Genomic DNA, 22,740 nt, shown 5'->3' on the forward strand with positions numbered 1-22,740 from the left:
TAAAAGGCCGAGTTTGTAGAATTCAGCCTTAATAAATACATTCTCATAAATAGGGTATAAACCATGTACACATTAAACTGTAAAACGAAAAAATAGTGATTTCGGCGTAAAACCAGTTCAATGGACAGTGTAAAATAATATGAAATAGGAAAGAGGAAAAGAGAAAGAGATATATAAATCTCCAGGATCTTTCATAGGCACTTTCCCCCAAAAACATGAAAAAAATCACTGATAACGAATACATACTTCATTCTAAATTGTATGATTTAAGGATTTACCGTTATTACACCAACATACACCTCTCCAAAAACAACATACACCCCTCCAAAAACAACATACACCCCTCCAAAAACAACATACACCCCTCCAAAAACAACATACGCCCCTCCAAACACAACATACACCCCTCCAAAAACAACATACACCCCTCCAAAAACAACATACACCCCTCCAAAAACAACATACACCCTCCAAAAACAACATACACCACTCCAAAAACAACATACACCCCTCCAAAAACAACATACACCCCTCCGAAAACAACATACACCCCTAAAAAAAATCATTATGACTAATAGCTATCTTATCGTCAAGTTGAATGCACTTAAAGGTATTATCAATTTCATTCATTTATATTCAAATCATAGATTAAAAATACATTTACAAACATGTTGATATAAAGACACATTCAAACACACATATATATCATGAAGGAGGAGATAGCTTAAAATGCAGAAGAGCCTTATTGGTGCTGCCATAAAAAAGCAAATACAAATTATATGGAAAAAATTTTACAAAAGTATTTATATGCACCACCTAAAACCTAAAGAATGCAAGGTAAAAAGCCTGAAATGTAGGGGGAAAGGTATTGTGGCTATTAAGTAAAATTAGTTAATCTCCTTTTTTGAAAATGGAAAGGCCAGGGCTATCTTAGCAAGCCTACCGTTACAAACCATTAATGATTCAATAAGCCTCCCATTAAATATCAAATTATAGAAGATACATGTATTTGGAAAGCTTCGTATCAAACTATCAAACTATCCCAAAGTTTGTATGAAATACTTTACATTGGATTACAATTACAAACAAAAATGCTCGGTGGTACGTCCCCAGCACAGACATGCGAAGGAACCACTTTTTTGAAATAAAAGTAATTCGTTAGACTTCTCTCCATCTTTCTCCATACATAGACTGTGAACACTTTGCAGGGGGTGGTCCAGCTTTCACCGAAGGGGGATATTTTCGTCCAAATTTTCCCCGATCAGTCGCTGAAAGCAGATTGCTGTTGTATTTTTTTTTTTGAGGGGGGTAGTCATAAATAAACACCATCTTTGGTATTTCATGCATTTAGAACTAAAACCTGAACTTTCTGAGCATTATTTGTGTGTATTACTATGATACGTATCTAACCCCTAAAATAATGCAAGCGCGAAGCGCAAGATGAATAATATTCTGATTTGGAAAGAGACCCAATAAGAAAATAAGGATTCATATCTCACCATCAAATAATGCGATTGCAAAGCACTTGGTGGAATAGCTATCTTATCGTCAAGTTGAATGCACTTAAAGGTATTATCAATTTCATTCATTTATATTCAAATCATAGATTAAAAATACATTTACAAACATGTTGATATAAAGACACATTCAAACATACATATATATCATGAAGGAGGAGATAGCTAATGCAGAAGAGCCTTATTGGTGCTGCCATAAAAAAAGCAAATACAAATTATATGAAAAAAAATTACAAAAGTATTTATATGCACCACCTAAAACCTAAAGAATGCAAGGTAAAAAGCCTGAAATGTAGGGGGGGGGGAAGTATTGTGGCTATTAAGTAAAATAAGTTAATCTCCTTTTTTGAAAATGGAAAGGCCAGGGCTATCTTAGTAAGCCTACCGTTACAAACCATTAATGATTCAATAAGCCTCCCATTAAATATCAAATTATAGAAGATACATGTATTTGGAAAGCTTCGTATCAAACTATCAAACTATCCCAAAGTTTGTATGAAATACTTTACATTGGATTACAATTACAAACAAAAATGCTCGGTGGTACGTCCCCAGCACAGACATGCGAAGGAACCACTTTTTTTGAAATAAAAGTAATTCGTTAGACTTCTCTCCATCTTTCTCCATACATAGACTGTGAATACTTTGCAGGGGGTGGTCCAGCTTTCACCGAAGGGGGATATTTTCGTCCAAATTTTCCCCGATCAGTCGCTGAAAGCAGATTGCTGTTGTATTTTTTTTGAGGGGGGTAGTCATAAATAAACACCATCTTTGGTATTTCATGCATTTAGAACTAAAACCTGAACTTTCTGAGCATTATTTGTGTGTATTACTATGATACGTATCTAACCCCTAAAATAATGCAAGCGCGAAGCGCAAGATGAATAATATTCTGATTTGGAAAGAGACCCAATAAGAAAATAAGGATTCATATCTCACCATCAAATAATGCGATTGCAAAGCACTTGGTGGAAATGTTTGTTATTCCGATCTGTAGAAAACTATACAATTTAATCAGGTTTTGTGATCATGGACAGGATAGTTATCAAACTAAACAAGTGACGCCGGTGCGAAGCCCGAGCTGAACATTGTCTTCTGGTATCCAGATATGAACGTGAATAGTTAAAGTTATTAATTTCTTTTTAATAAAGAACAATGAAAACGAGCTCGAAGCGCGAGTTCAATTTAAAGACTTGGCTACGAATTAGACCTAAAAAAAATGGGACATTCTAAGCATTGTATCCATGAACAGGATGGATATAAACGCTACTTGGTGGTACCATTGATACACTTCTCAAAGGCGTGTGCTATTTGCAAGAGTCTAAGTTCGTCAAATTTCTTTCCAGTCAGCAGAAGCCCGACCGGTAGTCCCCCGACTGTCCCTGCGTTGATGGTGATAGACGGATGACCAGTCAAATTCCCAGATTTAAGGTTTCCTCCAATGTTGGAGCCAATTCTGACTATTTCTGTAGACATATCACAAAAGGTAACAGTATAGGTATTACTAGAACAACTCTGCAACCGTCACATCCTCACACGCAATGTTACGCATTTACACTGACAAGGTATATTACGTTAAAAGTCCGTGAAAATACATTGATTGGTTTGAAGTCTATTCAGTTGTTATGACTGTACTAGTAGTCTGGGGCGGATCGAAGATTTTCCAAAAGGAAACATTTACAAGCAAAGAGAGAGAGAGAGAGAGGGGGGGGGGGGTTACCAAAAATTAACGGTATTTCGTCCACTAAAAAAATGGAAAGCAAAAAAAAAGGTCTTTACTTTCAAGGGGGAGGGGGCACACTTGTTTTCGCGGCGTTTTTACATTACAAATTTTAATTGTGCCTTTCAAAAGGGGGGGAGGCACGGGTCAGCTTTGAACCCCCCCCCATCCCCTGGAACCGCCGGTGCCTTAACCTTACCAAAAAATGAGAACAGAGGGTGATCCGATTGTTGAGGGGTAAAAAATGGCGGAGGAATAAGAAATAATGGGACATTATGGGGGCACCAAAAAGTATCCATCAAGTTCATTCTGCGTGGGATAGGTTCGCCCCTTCCATGTTGGGGATGCCTTGCCCCTGTAGTGCCCTACCAGAAAATGATCGAACAAGCCCATTTTGGCTTCGAACTGTATTACCGTTTATTTTAATAGGCTGACTGAATATTCAATAAAGGGAAGAAGTCTACGGGAAAACACATCCTATTCAAATAATTTACTTTGTGAACTCTTTTTTAAAACAAGCGTACATGTATGATTTGTTCTCAGTATGTTTTATTTTGTTTTTACTTTCCAAACATTCCTCGTGAAGCTTATAGTCACGTTGTAAAGAGACTTACCCTTAGGATGGAATACCCCCACCCCCCCCCCGCACACACAAAGAAAGAACGAAAAATAATTTAAAATGTCTTTACGACTGATAAATATAATTACGAACATTATCATAATATGACGAACATCTTTATTTTTTGTTGCTGTTGTTGTAATGAAAAGTCTGATCTCACCTTTGATTGACGCATCACTTTTCACCATTGGTGGAGCTGTGAAGGGAACTGTTGGCATGGCAACCACGTCGTATTCTGCCAAGACATGGTCAAAATCCCATTCAAGCTGTCTCATCAGATTCTGAGCCTTGCCGTACATATAGCAGTATTTCTTTTTTAAAAATGCACCATGCAGCAGCTGTGCCTGTTTGATTTGTGAGAGAAGGAAAATCATAATTATTATCATAATTAGTACAGTAGTAGTGGTGGTGGTGGTGGTAGTAGTAGTAGTAGTAGTTGTAGTAGTAGTCGTAGTAGTAGCTGCGGCAACAGTAGCAGTAGCAGCAGTAATAGTAGTAGTAGTAGTAGTAGTAGTAGTAGTAGTAGTAGTAGTAGTAGTAGTAGTAGTAGTAGTAGTAGTAGTAGTAGTAGTAGTAGTAGAAGTAGTAGTAGTAGTAGTAGTAGTAGTAGTAGTAGTCGTCGTCGTCGTCGTCGTCGTCGTAGTAGTAGTTTGTTATCATGATCATCCTTAATATCATTCGCGTCTAATATTTTTATTGTGCCTAAATTATTCATGTTTGTAGTAATTCCATATGAGAAGATTGAGAGGGGGAGAGAGAGAGAGAAGGGGGGAAGGAGTGGAAACAAGATTTGCAAAAGGAATGGCCACAAAATGTTGTTTGTTTCCATAAAATGTTGTTCTTTTAATGCATTTCTTCATACCTTGTTATAAGGATGAAGGTCTTTTGCGTTCTTTTTGAGTCGGGCTCCAACATCCCTCATCATATTTGACGGATAGTATCCGGTGTGGCTTAGTCCAGAACCTGAAAACAGAAAATAACACTCAAATAATAATTGGGAACAAAGAAGCAATGTAATGACATTGTTGCTGCCCATACCATTTATTTGTCAAAAAAATCAACAACAAAAAAAAAAAAAAAAAACTACCTGAGTTAGCACAGTAGATGAGAAGTGATACCGAGGTTTGAAAGTATAAGGAAACCCGACTTGACTAGTAATGACACTTTTATGAATGTAGCCATATCAATTTATTTTGTTTAAAGAGCAATATCTATGTCATTCTATAACCAGACTTTAGTCAATGTCATTGTGTTCACTGTGATCCCATAGTCCATAGTTAGATTGCACGGCATGAAATGGTCATACAATATTGTAACCCCAAACGTGACCACATTGTCCAAACTTGTAAACAAATTTCTAATAAATCATGAATAGTGATTAGGTCCATTTTAACACCCCTGGTGGGTATTTCATAAAGCTGTTCGTATGTTAAGAGCGACTTTAAGAACGACTGGTGATCCCTTCTTGCGGTAAGTTGTATATTGAATTGGCGATGGTAGCGCGTAAGAAAGGTTCACCAGTCGTTCTCAAAGTCGCTCTTAACTTACGAACAGCTTTATGAAACGGTCCCCAGGTAATATTTTACTTCAACTTGACTCATATTTCCTTTACTCTTCTTCCAGAGAGAACCTGAATTGTTAGAGTGTCCATGACGTACCAGCAGTGTTTAAGACTGTGTCCACCTCACCAATGCGTCCAATCACACTGCCAAAGGACGTACCTGCAATACAAAGACATATCTCATTGAGTATATACGTACGACTAAAACTCTAAGGGACTTTTAAATACATTTATGCTTATTTACAGAATGGTAAATATATCAAGAAAAATGGAGTATTCAACAAATGGAAGCTATCTTAAAAGGCCCAGGATATTGAATGTAGGCAAACAGTTTTTTTTTCTTTCAATTAAGCAGCAAGAAAAATGCAGAGGTATCTACTTAAGATAAATGATGGTTATTTCTTGGGATTCTTACCTATAATCCAGCAGGTATGTAAATATATATAAATGCTTTATCATGCATAAGTTTTAAAATATGAAATACTATTTTTTTATTTCATTTCGTAACGATTTAGGTCTGGGTTTGATTTAAATATCTTTCCCAACAATCTTGAAATTTATTGGGGTATTTTGCAAACTTTCTTTTTAGACCAAATGCGATGAGGGATGTTATCCATATCATTATATTGAGTCCGGAGTTACCTTTTAAGTTACGATCAATACAACATTATTTCCAAATGTAAAAGCATAAATACATTTTCTAAAAAGATACAACAAACTGGAAGTAGCAACTCAGAAGAAAAGCTTGTGACGAGTGCACCGTGAAAAAAATAGATATATCTTCGATTTAAATTCATTGAGGATATGAGACAAACAGTGACAGATTGTATCACTTTCCTTCAATCAAGCAATGGTAATGAATAGAATATTACTTGATTTGTGCAAAGGAATCGAAACTTCTTGAACATGGGCTTCAGCTGATGATGCAAATCCACTGATGGTTTCATGAATTAGGTTGTCAACTTCCGGATCGGATACGGGATGATCAAAACCTTCTTTTAAGACGGCTATTCGGATCGATGCAAGATCTATATCCTCCAGCTGAACATGGAGATGTGGAAAAGTTACAACTTAATTGAGTATGGAATTGTATTTATTCTTTCATATCCGATATGTACACTAGTCAATTACATATCTAGCCATATCAGCCTTCTCATATGCACGGTAAATTATGACTTCATATTAATTGCATCCTACCACCGACTATTCCCGAACAAATAGTTATAAGATAACAGTTATAAAATAACAAATATCAGATTGCTAAACACAGGGGCAATTTTTTTTTCATTTCATGAGTAAAATACCCCCTTTAAGCTCATGTTGTTAAAGAAAATACTCCCATTATTCATGTTGCTTCCTCTCATTTCTTTATACTATTAAGAGTTGTCTGAAAATATAAAACAATTTGTGAATCAAAATATCATTTTTACCTTTAAAGAATAAGATTGTATCTTCAGATCACGTGGTTGTCTAGCATCGTTCCCATTATCATATCCAGATATTACCTGTGAGAGAAGTGAAGGTGATGATTACCGTTAGAATAAAATAAATAAATGTTTTTTTCTTTACCTCTATCACTTTCTATGCCCTCAAAACGATAGATAGACGTAGAGAGAAAGAGAGACCTTATTTGAACTATAAACATGATATTTTTGTGGCCGCCATCAATTTCCAGCTTAACTGCTCAAGAGCGATGACGGTCTCCTCCTCTCCTGCGTTCATTACTGTACATGTATAGTTAGATTTCAATGCTGACGACAACGTCGCCGCATTCGCTGGTCCATGTCTGATTTAAGGTTATGATAGCAACAAAAGCTAGAAATGTAATTTTGAATCTGAGATGAATTTACTGCTATTTTTTTTATGTAGGCCTATCAAATAAGGTATATGATATAATACACAGATAACAATGATTAAAAAAAACTGACTTCCTAAGATTTGAATTGCGCGTTTGCCTATACTTCCAAACGTTTTCAAGTAAACTTTAAAAATTGTCAACATCAGAACATAGATGACATATAAAACACAGTCAAAACGAAATCAAACATAATACATTTATAATACGTTGTAACAGAGAAAAAAAATCATTTTTTTTCATTACCTGAAAGCTTTAAATGGGATTAAAACATAAAGATTCGATATTCCAACAACGACATAAAAAATAACATGATGACGATGATGATCGTGGTACGGACCTCTCGATAGCCATCATGACAACTTGTCATCTGATCAACACGATGTGTCATTTTCTTTCTTGAACGACCTTTCAAGATCAGAACTAAACTAATTAATGAAATTAAGTAAAAAGGAAGTTCATATCAGAAGTTCATCTACTCATTAAACAAAAAGAGGGTCATTATTCGTAATACCAGAATGGTCCTTGTTCACAAGGACTGCTTTATATTAGGCTTAATCCGAAATCGGTATCGTTATTTAAATCAACCGAAGAAGCGTCGGTAAATACACTAAGCCTATTCATTCAGTGTCATTATTGATAATGCGAATGAATGAGGGATACTAGATATATCATAAGAGAAGAAGGTGAGCAGTAGTAATAAAGGGGAAATGGTCTCTGGTGTATTGTCATAATCGGAGTAAAGAGTTACTAATCATGACGTAATAAGGAGGTCATCTATATCTCATTTTGTATCATGAATAACGACCCTCCAATGGCCAGGCTTATTAATGTTGAACCTTATGAATAATGAATTTTTTTCTTATCATTATGACAAGTGGTCCTCTTGATCCGCAGGTATATCCCTACGATGGTATAGTTAAACGTACCTCCAAAAGAAGAGCACAGTCTTTCACCGTCTTAGCCATGGGTCCCAGGTGATCGAAGACAAACTCCCCGGATACTGCACCTGTGTAGGGTACTAAGCCATAAGTCGGTTTGAGACCGACCAATCCACACCAGCTACAAGGTATCCGAACCGATCCACCTTGGTCACCCCCGATCGCCATATCTACTTCATTAATTGCAACCTCCAAAGAGATAAGGGGAAAAAAAGGTATACTGTACATGCATGATAGGCCTAAACACAAATCATCTGATTGCAATTTGCATTATTAACCATGCGTAATTATGATAATATAATCAATATTAGTCGCTTACTCCCATACAGCCGCCTTTTGACATGTATTCTTATATTCTGATCGTTACAATCGTCATGTTTCTTTGTAATTTCAAGATTTGACCGAATTACGATTCACTAACTTTCAAATTAAAATATTGCTGATTTGAGGAAACCGAAAAGTTATGAAAATAGATATATGTATTTCTTTCATAACTAGTAACCACCACCCCTTCCCGCTTTTGATTTTCAAACGCAGCTTGTGTTTATATAATATGATCGACATCAGATGATAACGTGAGGGTAAAAACAAATTCCACAATCCTCCTCTTCCTTTTCCACCTTATTTTTATCCTCATACCAGGGGTATTCATTTTCGTATAAATTGTCAAATGCCGTGGCCAAATGGAGGAAGATGCATGGAGGAATGGAAAAGCGATGAAAGAAGAATAAGAAAGAAAAGGCGAAAGAAAAAAGGAAATGTTGTTTTTTTCCTCTTCTTCATTCTTTGCCTGTATGTATAGATGGCTGGTTGATAAAGAAGCAAACGATTAGCAAGGTAACAAAAGATGATATTTTAAAGGCCCATTGTGTATCTGGATAAGGAATTACATTTCTACCACAAAAAGCCTATTTTTCTTCGCGTGCTGCTCTTTCTTGCATAGATGGGCCTACAGGATGCTCATGGGATAAAATGACTTCTTTGTAATTTTTATTTGCTCGCTCCTATATAGGCATCTTGAACACCCTTACGACCAGCCCTCGTATAAAGATATGAGCCGTATAATGCTACTTACTAACACTGCCGATCCTGAGCTAGATCCACCGGCGCAATGACCTGGTTTAATAGGGTTGGTAACGAGGCCTGTTCCACTTGTATGGCTGTTCGCTGAACAGCATAATTCCTCACATGTTGATTTTCCAAGTATGGTCCCTCCTATTAAAACAAGGAAACAAACACCAAAGCATCCTAAATATAAATACTGTTATTTCTTATCTATATGACTAATGTGATAATACCACTCTATGATAGTTTACCATCTACCTAAGATCGGGAGGGGTCATTTATGCGATAACAGGTACTTGGCGCTCTGATTGTTTTTATTTTGACATCTTACTTTAACACCAATAGAGATAATATTTGTATGAACCTTAAACAAGGCTCCATATTGATGAATTCGGAACAAAGTTTTATTGTTTAAGGTAGATTACTCTGTTGCTTATCATCGTATTATTTCCTGTTTTGTTACTAAAGAGTACATTCTAGGTGCTAATTTTAATGAGAGTCCACTGAAGTTGGTAACCTAATGTAGAATGACTGCTTCTGATCAGTGGTACGTCAAAAAGAGATCTCGACGCCTCATCGAATCTTCTAAGTGGCCTCTTTAAATTCGAGTATTGTGGAAATTTAAAGCGGTGACCAAATCTATTGTGGTAAATCTTGGAAGTTTGAAAAATGTATTCATGTTAGCCATGACTTCATTAAACGGTGGGTAGCCTGGTTCAGATAAAAAATATGAATATACCGGAGCAATCCACATGGTATACAGATACAAGTAATCATTACTAACCAAACGTGAAAACTCGAACGGGGTAGACAAATAATAAGCGATTAAAAATAGGAAAATTCAAACGGGTTAGCCACACTAAGTGATGATCACGATGGGGAAACTCTAACGGGTTAGCCACATTAAGTGAACACGATGGGGATACTCTAACTGGTTAGCCACATTAAGTGATCACGATAGGGAAACTCTAACTAATCAAACATTAAGTGATCACTCAAAATAATCAAATATTAAGTGATCGCGATGGGGAAACTCCAACTGGTTAGCCACATTAAGTGATGACGATGGGGAAAGTCAAACTGGTTAGCCACATTAAGTGATCACGACGGGGGAAGTCTAACTGGTTAGCCACATTACGATGGGGAAACTCCAACTGGTTAGCCACATTAAGTGATCACGATGGGGAAACTCCAACTGGTTAGCCACATTAAGTGATCACGATAGGGAAACTCTAACTGGTTAGCCACATTAAGTGATCACGATGGGAAAACTCAGACTGGTTAGCCACATTAAGTGATCACGATGGGAAAACTCGAACTGGTTAGCCACATTAAGTGATCATGATGGGGAAAACTCAAACTGGTTAGCCACATTAAGTGATCACGATAGAGAAACTCCAACTGGTTAGCCACATTACGATGGGGAAACTCCAACTGGTTAGCCACATTAAGTGATCACGATAGGGAAACTCTAACTGGTTAGCCACATTAAGTGATCACGATGGGAAAACTCAGACTGGTTAGCCACATTAAGTGAACACGATGGGAATACTCAAACTGGTTAGCCACATTAAGTGATCACGATGGGGAAAACTCAAACTGGTTAGCCACATTAAGTGATCACGACGGGGAACTCAAACTGGTTAGCCACATTAAGTGATCACGATTGGGAAACTCAAACTGGTTAGCCACATTAAGTGATCACGATGGGGAAAATCAAACTGGTTAGCCACATTAAGTGATCACGATGGGGAAACACAAATTGGTTAGCCACATTAAGTGATCACGATGGGGAAACACAAATTGGTTAGCCACATTAAGTGATCACGATGGGGAAACTCAAACTGGTTATAGCCAGATCGTGGTAAAGCTTGAACCGGTTGGAAAAATCTAATAATGAAATTTGGAATTGCCTTGGTAGGCCTTATAAGCGGCTACGATGTAAACTCGAACTGGATGGCAAAATCGGGTAATGTTCATGCACTTTTAAAGCAAATCAGTCAAATTGACTAGATCGGTATATCAGCTGGATACTACTGATATGTCTATGACGTATATCAGTCAGAAATAATTCTGTTCTGGTAAAATACGACTAGAAAATAGTCAAATATGGCTAGAATAACCGTTGCGCCCAGCTGACTCGATTAACTGGTAATTTTGTCTGATATTTTTTGGCGATACTTCGACCAGGACATTACCTTCATCCAATACCCACGTGACTACGGTAGCGTCAAAATCTGGAACAAAACCCTCAAGACCATTGAATCCAACCGTCATGGGAATTCCTGCTATAGCAATAGAATCCTTGATCGCGATACGCTTTCCTGATAGCTTCCCTTCATCGGTTCCTTTGATATTGCACCTGTAACACCTTTTAAAGGAAGTAAATGGATGAAATATAAAAACGAATTAAACGAGAATAATAATAAGGAACGCACCGACGATGGTCCGTTGGAAGAAGTTGCGTTTAGAAGTAAAAAAAAAAACATATACAAGTACAAATATGCAGTTCTGAATGGTTTGAAAATAAAACGAATTGATTATTGTTGATATTGGGTTGTGTTTGACATATTTGATTGAAAATCTTTCGGCAAGAAACCCATCATGATGAATGCCACTAACAATGATAGTGGACACAATGCTAGTAAAAGAGGTCAACTTTCACCTGATTATGATAAAGAATCAATGCACACGTGTTTATTATATTTTGAGTGAGACTATGAGAAAGAATGGTAATTTAACTTCAAGTTGATTTTGATTTTCTGATTTTGAAAGTCTATCTACGAACATGGTATTCGCCTTTCAATGGCGGCACAAAGAGCGTGTGGACATGTATATATTCTTTTTAAATTAGAATAGGTTCCTGTACACCCTTGTTCCCAGCATTTCCTCCCCCTTTAAAAATCCTGGAACTGCCCTCATACCGTCTAATGACAGTGACTGGCCCCTCCTTATATCTTTATCAGTCCAAGATTTTGATCGTATTACCATGCATTATGTGGGTTATCTTCCTTCCTGGGTCGATATCCTTGAGTTCGCGGGTACTTCACCGGTAGACTGGGTTCGGCTAGGTCATTGAGTTGGTTCATCGACTTGACAGAGTCATTGAGGATGGACTGGTATTCTTCGAGTAAGGCATCGTCCGCTTCCAACCCGAGGTTGAGCTCGATTGAGATGTCCGCTAGCTCTTTCAATGTCGGTCCCACGGCCATCGGCGAAACGTACACTGACCCCCCTGAAATATAATTGAAAACACACATCCAGATCGACAGACCCATACCAGGTCAAATGCTAAAATTAAGGTCTTGTTGAAATAGGATAATGATGATAACAGATAAAAGTTATATCGAGCGAATAACAAAATGGAGTAGTTGTTTTTGTGCTTTGCAATATACAAGACAAAATATAAATACACTCTTAAAAAGTATTATTCAAAAAAAAATTGTAGGTGAATATGATTGCGTTCGACTAAGAACAATTTGGTCAATAACTCAATATCTCAAAATGTCGGTTAGAATCTACTTCAGTTCATTTTGACCAATATTTTCGGTCGGACACAGATTTGCCGCAGCCAATTCAACTTATCCCATTTGATAGTATTTCATCATAATGAAGCATAATTGATATGACAAGAAAGTAGTTATCACTAGGACTAGTATTACACAATAGGACAGAATTTCAGAATAAATATTTGAAAATGTGAATGTCTGAGAATAGCATTTTGAATTATCATCGTTTCCATAGGTTTTCATTAATTTCATAGGTTCATATATAGGTTAGAGAGGGTCCCTTCTGTAAAACAGAGTTGATATTGTCATCAACGCTGATTAAGACAATCCATCCGTCATTTTACTGATCAGTAAATTTCTTTGTTATTGTAAATACATAGTATATCGTTATTATTTTTAATTGACAGAAAATAAATACAACACAATTATGACATTTGCGAAAATTGTTCCGATGGAAATTCTGCGCATTAAGCCAATCACAAAGCCTTATCTCCCATACTTAATAAACCCGCAAAATCTAAACTTTCCATTATTCTGAACCAATAACTCTATTACAATCCTATAACTCTAACCATATTCCCTCTGAGATATTAAGACCGGAGTAATTGTCGCTGGAGTAAATGTCGTGTAACCTTTTCATAAGCTTAGATACAAAGTTGCATGCAGGAGGGGGGGGGGGGGGGGTTATAGAGGCTGAATGGTAGAGTTTACGTAAATGGGTACATACATTTTCTACAGTGGGTTTTATTGTTAGAATGTTACAGAAATTTCTCGTTAAATATAAAACAAGCATTGTAATATTAATACCTTTGAGCCTTGTACACTTGTTGTCTATAGCAAAAAGCATCATATGGGCACTTGCGCTGAATCGTATATCACTTCTAACATTCTACCATTTTAGTTCCTCACGATGTGTCCTTTTCCTTCCCGCGCGTTCTCTTTATCTTTTTTAAGTTGTACCCAGAACACCTAGCCCCGTAACTCTCAAACCCACCCACTGGCCTTGTATTCGCCAACATGGACATGGGACAAACATGATATAAATACAATCATGAATGATGGAGGCGTCCGTTTGTCGTTGCCAAAATACTATCCGGCTAGAAATTGTCATATTTTACTATGTTAACAACGGCAAATAAGTAGCACATGTTGATTTTAGTTACGTTTTCCTTTGACACAAATTAGATTTTACATCACAATGAATTCTCACATCCATGTACATGTAAATGGTATCACATTCTTTATCATATATTTATCATATTCATTTGGAGAAGTATACTCTCTCAGGGCCAGTGGTGTACCGTGGGTCACGGCATGGGGGGGGGGCACCAGCAAACGATTTGAGTCACTTAGTGGGCGCGTGAAGCGCGCTCAATTGCCAAGCCTATTAACCATTTTAAGGACTGTGCCATTTAACATGTTTAATGTGTATCTCACTGACAAAATGATGCGAGCGCAAGCTGAAAATTCTTGATACTCATACCTAAAAAAGGGACATTGAAAACAGAATTTTGTAATGGCATGATACATACCTGCCTCAATAAAAAAAACAGTGCGAGCACCAATGTTAAAAAACTTTCTCTTTCTTTCTTCCTCTTTTTCTCTTTCCCCTTTTTGCCCCCCCCCCGCAGTTAAGCCCCTGCTCAGAACAAAAAATTGATGTTCATGACATGTTTTTTCATTAAATTTGAATTTTTACGATGTTGAGGTTTCTCTCTCACTCGTTACACATCCCTATTCAAAACATATACAGCTACAGTACATGTACTACGGTACTTTATAGACCTACCTCTGTCACTTGCATTAGCCATCCCGAACGAGCTGTGCTTTGGACTTCAATCTGTTTGCTTAATGCAGCTTAATTCCAAAAGTGTGCAGCGATTGGAACAAAAAAAAATGCTGATCCTTTTTCGGTATGTCTATTGAAGAAACCCCGTATGTTCCTTTTAACAGGCAGAAGGACTCCAAATCACATTTTCGATATTATAAATTGCTTTTGAAAATGTTCAGTGATGTCAGACAATGCTGGTAGCTCCTTGGTTTAGACTGTGGGTTTGTTTCTCACTGCACAAAACGAACATTGTAATTCAACACGTTCTTGCCCTCCGTTATAAAAGATTTCCGTTTCATTTGACCTCGTTTTGTAAGACCACATGCAATCATACTAATTTGAGCCTCTCTCGGTCACTTGCTTGCACTTTAGACCAGAGAAATTTTTGTCAAAATCGACGCGAGAATGAATGGAAATCTCTTTTACTGTTTTTCACTACTTTTTAAAAGTGAAATTTGGTAGTTCCGTACAAATAGTACAGAAAAGTGCTTTTCAAACGTCGGACACGTTTAACGCATTACACAGGACTATCCTTCAAAGGAGAAGCTTCTTGTTATTATTTTTTTTATTATCATTAATACCATTGCTTTTTTTTCGCCCAGTTTCGTCAAAATATTACCCGATTTACAAATATATGCCATCAATTTGAAACGATTTTGAATGACCTATGACTGTGAGATCAACATTAAAGAGCCAAATAGTTCATTCAATTTGATTTAATTGGCATTTGATTTCATAATTTTCTGTAAAATTAGTAAAAAAATCAAATTAAACAAGAAGTGTTTTTGAATTCGCAACTGACATTCAAATTCAAGAATATGCAAACATTTACAGCATCTGGGCAGTGCTTTTTGTTGTTGCTTACTGTCGTCGTACTAAGTATGTTTTGAAATTTTAATATGCTAATTTGATTTACTTGGAAATAGGATCTTCACCACATAAATTATCATAATTTTTCATTCCTCTTACAAACCGTCACAAAGCAACAGCTCGTTTTTGATCCACTTTCATAACTGATGATTATACGCGACTATGGCTCTCAGACAGAGTAGATAAACATTTCAAATACGGGTAGAGCGTTTGATAACTATCAACTACTGAAAGAATGATGATCTAGAACCACATACTGTAGGTGACATTACAACAGTTATGGGACAAAATAAATCTAACCGAATCGACAAGAAAAAAGATGAAATAGAATTTTAAAAACATTGAAAATTGTATTAAGAAGTTGAACAACAGTTCCGGAGGCGCGAAATTAAAGAACAATTTGGGTGGTAAATTTGAACAAATTTATCTCAAAACTGAATTTCTAATACAATAGAGGAATGATATAAAACGAAATTAAAGTAAAAATAAACGAAACGGACAATGGGTGCCGAGAGTTGAATGAAAATGGTTTGAACACTAATTCATTGATATAAACAAAATGGACAGGAAATCCAATATTTTTATATATTTATCAATTCTTATGTATGTATTAATTGATTTTTCATTCCATTTTCATTTATATTTCCTTTTGTTTATTTCATTACTATTATTGATTTTTTTTCTTCAAATCTTAAATCTATTTTTCTTTTTACATACTTTTTTTTATGGGGGGGGGGGGCATGGGGTACCTTTCATCAACAAATTCACCATGTGTTTTGACGATTATAATCTCCCCTCTACCATGCCTAGGTTTACATCTTAAAAATATATTGTCCTGAACTAATCTGAAATGTGCCAAAATACCTTTGTCAACATATATGTATGTATCATATAAAAAATAATGTAAAACTGTGCAGTTTACATTATAGGGATCAGTGGATGAAAGTAAGGCCTATAAAGTCAATAGCTTTCTGATCAAGTTGACAATAAAACTAGTTTGTATTCAAATGCATAATTTTCAATTGATATATTGTTCCTTTTGATAATCAGGAAGTAATCTGTGATCAATCCAGCATAAAATGGTGCATGCCAAATCACAATGAGGTTTGTGAGATAAAATAATATACCATACCAAAAAGTGGCAACTGTCTATTGTTACAGCATAGCAATGATTTTAAAGATAAAATCCTTACACAAGGCGTGTATTAGTAGGTTATAACCCAGGGATTGTATTGTGAGAAACCATGGCAACTGGACACACTTGGGCTGTATGAAAACTCATACATTTAAAAGCATTTGCAATTGAGACAAGGTGATTCACGAACCATAAGTCTCGCCTGATATCGCAATATGCAATATGATATTTTGACCTTATCATCCTCATGAACACACGTGTGGTATTACCAATGGTTATTTGTACCAAGTGTGAACACTGTCGATAAAGAAATAAGAGCAATATACACAAAAACTGAACTTTTGACCCCTAGATGACCTTTGACCCCATCACCCTCATAAGCACACATGTTGCATTATCCAAGAACCATTTGTCCCAAGTGTCAACATTTCTGATGCAGAAATAAAGAAATGAGGGCAAGTTGAACAAAAACTGAAATATTTTTGTAACAAACATGACCTCATATTATTTGACCTTTTGACCACTATATGACCTATAGCCCCATCACCCTCATGGACACACATGTGATATTACATAAGGATCATATGTATTAACATAATTGATGCAGAAATAAAGAAATGAGAGCAAGTTGAACAAAGACAAACATTTTTGTAACAGACCAACAGAAAAAGTGATTACTAGGTCTCCTCCAAGCTTTGTTCAGGCGAGACAAAAAATGGCTGTAACATCATTTTCGTACGATTTCAGAACAACTTATGAAAAGAATCAATTGGATAAAAGCACTTTGTAAGTTTTGGATTAGATTTATCATGAATCATCACACATAACCAGGAGCCAAAATGGGCATACAGACTGCATTACATAAAAATACAATCAAATGGAGTACAGGAGTGTTCTTTTTTATATCCTTCATTTATTCACAAAAGCATGTACATGATATATCTTTTAAGGAATATCTCAACATCATTATCTGCCCCAATTCTATATGATATATTGTATTAAAGACAATGAACTGAACATTTTCAAATAGAATCTTGTTCATTTCACATACATTGCTCAATGTTCAATTCCGCATTCACAAGAATATACAAATCATATGGCATTTTCTTTTTATCCCTCTAAGATATAAAGTGTTTATCACATAGTATACTTTTCCATTCATAATATATCCCAATATGTATACATACTGCTTATCATCTTTTAAGTACATATTAAATCAAACCTTTCTATCAATGCTACATTATAGGACAAAAACTGTAAAACTAGGTATAATGTGAAGTATAAAATGAGCAGCATGATTTAGCTATTACTAGAAGACAATCTACCTTTAAAGAAAAATTCAGACAGGTTTAAATAGGAACACATAAATAATTGCTATTTATATTATGAGTTGTAAGCTTTATCCCACTCACCTTTACTTTTCAATATCAAGCAAACGTTATTGAGATGTAGTCCCACCAAGTGACTGAGTTGATATGACCCCAAAGTCTAAGGGAAATTGTATGATCTACACACAAATGCAGTGTTTGTGCTGTTTCATAGCAAACACAGGGAAAAACAATTGCATATAATTTTGATTTAAGAACATGAATATCTGTCAAAAGAAATGATAAAAACATGTAAACTTTAAAATAAAGCAAAATATAAATCATTGATGTTGAAAGATCTTGAACATACCATCACATGTGAAGTAGAGGGTGAAGAGTCACTGCAATAATAATAGCTAAGAAGAAGATACAGATAAGAGGAATAAATAAGTCATTTCTGTTACATGTTTTCATTTCTTTTCCTTTTTAATCTCTTCCCATTTGCATTTTGTATCGATAGTGATATGGGGGGGGGCATCTTTTACATCATAATATTTTCACACAGCTTGAAGGTAAATTGCTGTGAGCCCTTGTGTATTCTCTTCTGAAGCATGAGACAGATATAACAATCATAAAAGGAAGTCAATATTATTTTCTCTCAATCTAATTTTTCTGAAGTGTTTCAGGAAACTCAAAGAGACATAGACACTAGCAATCCATGCATTTCACTTTCCTTACTCAAAAGATATAACATTGATTTAAAGAAGGGAATATAATACCTTTCTACTTGGGCTAAGTAGAATATAGTATATTAATTACTAATAAGTAACTCTACAAAAATATCATTACGAATATTCTATAAAAAAAACATACAACTTTACATACATGTACTTAAATACAAACATACAAATAGTAATTTCATAAGAAAAATGACTTGACCAGCAATGTTATTCAAATATATTGTGAAATATAAAACATTGGAGCGGCACAGCCACCACAGATTTAGAATAATATAACAAACAAGTCACTAATACATATATATATACTCATATCATTATGACAGGAGTAGAATCAGGGAAAGAAAGATAGCACAAAAGTGATGTATGGGTAAATTCACCCAATATCAAATCACAGAAAATAACAATAATTTTACTCTAATTCTAATATACAAATTTGAAAGCACTTATATCAAAATGTCTTTAACAGATTTTATTGGATTCAGCACCATAAATAACATAGTCATAAGCATATGTATATGAGAATATAATAACTGAAAAAGTGAAATATAAAGGCATTTATCAATAATTTATGAAGATAATTGTGACAATATTGAAGTCAATTACTTGACTGCAAATCGGATCTAACCAAGGAGACAACAAATAATGATCCCATTTTTGGTTACTACATCAGATTAGTTCATAAGACATTTCACAAATTAAGACAATTTCTGTCAAATATTAAAACTTTGGCTCTGAAATTTGTTCATATACACAAAGTCATTTTCATGGAATTTATATTGGAACTTACAGCCTGATCATCAATTTTAAAGATCTACTTTTCTAAAAACAAATTTTACATCTATATCTGGTAATCTAACCGGGTTATTTGACAAAATAAATCATTCATTTCTTTTATGATTTCTGTCTTTTGTAATATGAAGAATTAATCAAGAGATTGAATAAAGGTCCCATTACATGCAATTTAATGGTTTTTACATTTAATTTGTAATGATGCAGTTGCTAGAAAGGTGGAGGCAGAAGTTTACCGAACATGAACAGTGGTTCTAAAGACAATCTTCATGGTGTCTTGTACATGTACTTTGCATTCAAGATGGAGATATATACACGTACTCATATTCAGTTTTGCCATATTTTTAATATCTGTACTTTTGCTGCCCTTAAAAGCGATCCTGATGCGAAAGGAGAAGAGAGTATACAGTATGCAAAAATATCTTGAGAAAAGTGAAATATTTCTAGAAAAATGAACAAAAAAATAAAAATATAAATGATTTAAGGAGAATATCAACATTTCTACAAAAAAGGAAGAAAATATGATTCAAGGTTTTTACATGATTTCATAGATTGGAAGATAACTTGTAATGAAGAAATTATATCCCTAGTAAGTATGACTTTTGTTTACATAGCCTGTAATACCTGTATAGAGTTACAGTATAAAACCACTTCAGCTGACAACACATTACAGATCTTAACAGGACCCTAAATCAAAGTATGTATTTTCCTGAAAATGATATAACAGCATTTTCAAGCTTTAATTTATAGTGAAAATTAAGATTAAACAAGTGGAATGCCTCTGGCCGTCTCACCTGCATCACGCGGTTCAATATAGCAGCAGTGCTGACTATGAATACTACTCTAACTCGCACAAGATGTTCAGTGATACATGGTTACTCCTATGTCCAAGTTTAATGAACTAGACCACTTTTTATGAACTAGACCAATAAACTTACAGAGATATGATGGTTATTCAACAAAAAACCCCAACATGGCCAAAGTTCATTGACCTTACATGACCTTTGACCTTGATCATGTGACCTGAAACTCGAACAGGATGTTCAGTGATACTTGATTACTCTTATGTACAAGTTTCATGAATCAGATCCATAAACATTCAAAGTTATGATGGTAATTCAACAGATACACCCAATTCGGCCAAAGTTCATTGACCTTTGACCTTGGTCATGTGACCTGAAATGAGCACAGGATGTTCAGTGATACTTGATTACTCTAATGTCCAAGTTCAATGAACTAGACCAATAAACTTTCAAAGTTATGATGGTAATTCAACAGATACCCCCGATTCGGCCAAAGTTCATTGACCCGAAATGACCTTTGACCTTAATCATGAGACCTGAAACTTGCACAAAATTTTCAGTGATGCTTGATTACTATTATGTCCAAGTTTCATGAATCAGATCCATAAACTTTCAAAGTTATGATGGGAATTCAACAGATATCCCCAATTCGGCCAAAGTTCATTGACCCTAAATGACCTTTGACCTTGGTCATGTGACCTGAAACTCATGCAGGATGTTCAGTGATACTTGATTAACCTTATGTCCAAGTTTCATGAACTAGGTCCATATATTTTCTAAGTTATGATGACATTTCAAAAACTTAACCTCAGGTTAAGATTTCGATGTTGATTCCTCCAACATGGTCTAAGTTCATTGACCCTAAATGACCTTTGACCTTGGTCATGTGACATGAAACTCTAATAGGATGTTCAGTAATACTTGATTAACCTTATAGCCAAGTTTTATTAACTAGGTCCATATACTTTCTAAGTTATGACATCATTTCAAAAACTTAACCTCAGGTTAAGATTTGATGTTGACGCCGCCGCCGTCGCCGTCGGAAAAGCGGCGCCTATACTATTATGTCCAAGTTTCATGAATCAGATCCATAAACTTTCAAAGTTATGATGGGAATTCAACAGATATCCCCAATTCGGCCAAAGTTCATTGACCCTAAATGACCTTTGACCTTGGTCATGTGACCTGAAACTCATGCAGGATGTTCAGTGATACTTGATTAACCTTATGTCCAAGTTTCATGAACTAGGTCCATATATTTTCTAAGTTATGATGACATTTCAAAAACTTAACCTCAGGTTAAGATTTCGATGTTGATTCCTCCAACATGGTCTAAGTTCATTGACCCTAAATGACCTTTGACCTTGGTCATGTGACATGAAACTCTAATAGGATGTTCAGTAATACTTGATTAACCTTATGGCCAAGTTTCATGAACTAGGTCCATATACTTTCTAAGTTATGATGTCATTTCAAAAACTTAACCTCAGGTTAAGATTTGATGTTGACGCCGCCGCCGCCGCCGCCGTCGGAAAAGCGGCGCCTATAGTCTCACTTTGCTTCGCAGGTGAGACAAAAATGAACATTGGCCTACCTGATTAATATGAAATGGCTTTGGTCATTGAAACCAGATCTTGCTTAAGCACAAAACATTTAAAAACTCTTCATCATGTTAAAGGTATTCCAACATTGCTAATGGACAGAAAAATGTGACATGAAAAAAAGAAAATCAGGAAAGCAACTGTTAAAATAAAATCAGACAAGGAATAAATAAAATCATGAATGACTGTTAAATGAATTCTTTATTTACTTTTTTCTTTCTTTCTCTATTCATTCATTTATTTATGACTTTATTTGTCATTAGCTTTTGTAGATTATCAGATGTGGTATACTGCTGAAATGTTTAAAACTAGTTTAGTTCTTGAATGACCAAGGTGACTTTTCCAAAACAATAGCACAGAAAAACCTCTTGACAAGTGCATCTTGAAGTAATATGTCAATGATATCCACTGACATCCCATCCTTGCATCTGATTGGTTGAAATCAAATTCATCGGTGAGAATCATCGAGGAGAGCCTTCATGAAACATTCTCCTGGATTTCACTATTATTACATCATTTTAATTCAACACATTAACTATTGTATTCTGTGATTCCATTAGACTTTGTACAGAGGGTGCCAAGTTCCAGTATAGTCCATGGTTAAACAGCAAACGATGGGATGAAGGAGCTCATAAACGAACCTGATGAGCACTTGTGATTCCCCAGCTGCTTGGTGGCGATCTTGGGCGCTTTGGGTTGCCTATTCTTTTGGGGAAACCTGATGGGGTGCAAAATGAGTAGATATAACATAGATGACGATTAAAACTACATACTTTGAGTAGTCAATTAATTAGCATTTCAGAGGTTAGGATCACGGATGTTAATCAAAACATAAGTTCAGATAGCTTACCAAAAAATACAAGAGCATATGGCACAT

General features: G+C 35.6%; 2 protein-coding genes and 1 long non-coding RNA gene across 4 annotated transcripts in view; all 3 read right to left on the reverse strand.

Annotated features, from left to right (window-relative positions):
* Positions 1–598: 598 nt before the first annotated feature.
* On the reverse strand, positions 599–14,917 carry LOC121411114 (amidase-like). The gene is made up of 11 exons (XM_041603639.1): positions 14,577–14,917; positions 12,267–12,513; positions 11,477–11,649; positions 9,289–9,428; positions 8,202–8,402; positions 6,848–6,922; positions 6,290–6,458; positions 5,515–5,577; positions 4,719–4,819; positions 4,017–4,200; positions 599–2,983 (listed from the first exon to the last, which is right to left on the reverse strand). Exons 1-11 carry the CDS (start codon positions 14,596–14,598, stop codon positions 2,784–2,786), a joined length of 1,575 nt encoding a protein of 524 aa, XP_041459573.1. The 5' UTR covers positions 14,599–14,917; the 3' UTR covers positions 599–2,783.
* A 2,599-nt stretch (positions 14,918–17,516) lies between these two features.
* Positions 17,517–20,232, reverse strand: LOC121411115. The gene is made up of 2 exons (XR_005969425.1): positions 18,301–20,232; positions 17,517–18,154 (listed from the first exon to the last, which is right to left on the reverse strand). It is a non-coding gene; the product is annotated as an uncharacterized LOC121411115 (long non-coding RNA).
* A 1,826-nt stretch (positions 20,233–22,058) lies between these two features.
* LOC121411117 (nucleolar protein dao-5-like) overlaps positions 22,059–22,740 on the reverse strand; it is a 72,979-nt gene continuing 72,297 nt past the window's right edge. For both annotated transcript variants that reach the window (XM_041603641.1, XM_041603640.1), the window contains one exon: positions 22,059–22,581. In XM_041603641.1, coding sequence (XP_041459575.1) covers positions 22,493–22,581 — 89 coding nt within the window. In that variant the 3' untranslated portion in view covers positions 22,059–22,492. The remainder of the gene's footprint in view (positions 22,582–22,740) is intronic.

Source organism: Lytechinus variegatus, chromosome 3 (genome assembly GCF_018143015.1).
Source record: "Lytechinus variegatus isolate NC3 chromosome 3, Lvar_3.0, whole genome shotgun sequence".
Lineage (NCBI taxonomy): Eukaryota > Metazoa > Echinodermata > Echinoidea > Temnopleuroida > Toxopneustidae > Lytechinus > Lytechinus variegatus.